Source organism: Aplysia californica, unplaced genomic scaffold (genome assembly GCF_000002075.1).
Source record: "Aplysia californica isolate F4 #8 unplaced genomic scaffold, AplCal3.0 scaffold00931, whole genome shotgun sequence".
Classification (NCBI taxonomy): Eukaryota; Metazoa; Mollusca; class Gastropoda; order Aplysiida; family Aplysiidae; genus Aplysia; species Aplysia californica.
In genome coordinates, this window is record NW_004798201.1 from 98,487 (window position 1) to 100,938 (window position 2,452).

The 2,452-nt window shown below is 40.6% G+C and overlaps 1 protein-coding gene across 1 annotated transcript in view; it reads right to left on the reverse strand.

Annotated features, from left to right (window-relative positions):
* The window catches only part of LOC118478772 (acetylcholine receptor subunit alpha-like), a gene marked incomplete in the record, with an annotated part of 5,564 nt that extends 3,616 nt beyond the window's left edge, over nt 1-1,948 (reverse strand). Inside the window, 1 exon segment of the mRNA XM_035972965.1 lies at nt 1,074-1,948. Within this exon segment, the coding sequence (XP_035828858.1) occupies nt 1,074-1,325 (252 nt within the window).
* Nucleotides 1,949-2,452: the final 504 nt, after the last annotated feature.

Genomic DNA, 2,452 nt, shown 5'->3' on the forward strand with positions numbered 1-2,452 from the left:
TTTAACGTGCGCAACTTGCACACGGGCCCTCCGAGATTTTTCGCCCTTGTCCGAGAAGGCTAGGTGTAGATCTTTCCTACCAGAAGATCAGAGGTGTGGCAGAAAGACAGCAGTAAGGAGGAGCCAAGGAGTAGCAGTAGAAAGGCTGCAGAAAGAATCAGGAGCCCAGAAGAGGGGGCAACGGCGGGGAGGGGGTGGGGGCAGAAAGTGGAAATGAAAGCAGACAACCGAACATTGGTAGAGAGCAGGAAAGGAGGTGAAAGAAGACAATTTTAGAGAAGAAAACTTTTTGGTCGCTACCCGGAATCGAACACGGGACCTTTGAATGAGAGGCCAACACCTTAACCTCTAGGCCACGAGAGCCCCCCTTACAAGACCTTTGGAGTTATATATAGATACATACTCTAAAGAGCAATACACGTTATAAAGCTTATTCTAACAAAAGCCTTATGCTAGATTGGTAAAAAAAACCTTCTGTTATATCCTTTTTTCTTTGATTTTGGAGGTACAGATCTGCCCCTGTGTGATCTTACAATTTGCGTGGAAAGGGGGGTGTGATGGGTCGTTTATAATACTTTTTTATCTTTTATATACTTGTGGTATTATACATTCGTCAATGCTAGTAAAATAATATCCAGAGATTTTGCTGGCTTTCTCAGTGGCAGTAAGCTAAGAAAACAAAATTTTACTGGAAAATGAAAAAAACCCCAACCTATTTCATTTCTGTAACAATTAAATTGTACCGACATTCCGCCATTATGTGTGTTTCTTGGTTTTTTTTGGTCCAACATTTAGAATTAAAATTTCAACAACAAACATGGTCTACCACATGCAACCGATATTACAGAATAAGAAACTTTAAAAAAAGTAATGGACCTAATACTAATAAAAACAAAAACAACAACCAATAAATACTTTTTTCAAAAATTGGGCAGAACATTAATATTACCAACAGCTGGTCGTCGATCGATAATTAATGTATTTTTGTTATGTTTTGTTTTTGTTTTGTTTGTTCGTTTGTTTGTTCGTTTGTTTGTTCGTTTGTTTGTTTGTTTTAAGAACAAGTTTTTCACCTCAATCATTTGGAACTGGGATTTTGGCAGGCCAAAATTGGCGAGGCGGATTCCTCTGTCGTGGATCGTCCATTCTTCTTTTCCACCGATTGGGCTGTCCATCCTTGTCAACTCAAACCCGGATACCCTCATGCTGGCTTCGTTTGACATCCAGATGAAGGAAATAGTGCAGCGTTGTTGGTCGAATGGGAAGTACGTCGAATCAAATCTGGTGGAAAGACGACATGGGGTGGAGCAAGCAGAAGAAACCATAACGTTTCCATCGCTGTATAGATAGATGTGGGTGGTTGGCGGGTATTCTAACTCTTATGTGGTTTGCTCCTTCTTTTCCTATGAAACATCGATCGTCCTTATCTCTGCTCCTTCATTTTTTATGTAGCCTCTGTTATACAACTGCGTCCAAAAGAAACTTGAAAATTTAATTACCCAAGCATCGCGTCAAAGCCTTGTACTACCCACTCATGCAGCACAGCATTTTAAAGCTAAATAAATTCTGCGTCATCTGACACAATACTATTTCATTTATGGTAAGAGACGGCCGAGATATGGTCGCTCAAAATTGACCTTAAAAAAAAAATCAGGCTTTGCAAAATTGTGCGAAATCGAAGAAAAGTAAAAGTGTGTTCGCGTGTATACTGAGGTGCATCAGCACTGGTGGAATGAGCTTGTTTTGAATATCAAATGCAAAGAGAATATTATTGCCTCTGCGTGCAATGAACAGCATCTTCTAATGGTATTTTGTAACAGATTGGAAAACAGAGCACGACACCTTTTCTTGAACACGGACTGTGTTAGTTCGACTTTTGACATAACCATCTGTCATGAGGAGCAGGGGCCATGCAACTGTCATAGTTAATTTTTTTATTTAAAAAAATTATAGTAGAAGGTTTTACGGCGCTCCCAACTGCATAAGGTCATATGCGCCAAGGGGTGGATGTCAACAGAGAAGTCTTTACAGGGAATCAGACTTAGACTGCTCATCTCTCTAGCTTAACAAGACAAGGTTTGCTTCGACTATCAAGGCACCCCAAAATAGCAGGTCGCAAGAGAGTGACAAACATACAAAAGAAGTAGAGGAAAATGACAATAGTAAGGATCAGGAAAGAAAAAGCAGCAGTTCCCTGTTGTAGATCAGGCACAGTTATGAGCGTGACATGAATCAGCCCATTTACAATTCTACTGTGCTTGAACAAGAAATGTCCCCCCTTTGGGAATGGCCTAAAGACACTTCAGTCAGTGGCACTGCCCCAGTGGGTTGAAAATTCTGTGACCAGTATCGCTTTTGTGCACAGCTTTTAAACATGCACATGTGCCATCAGTACCAGACACAAAGCAAAGACCAATACTACGGTAGAAACAGCATCATCTGTTGTGATGAA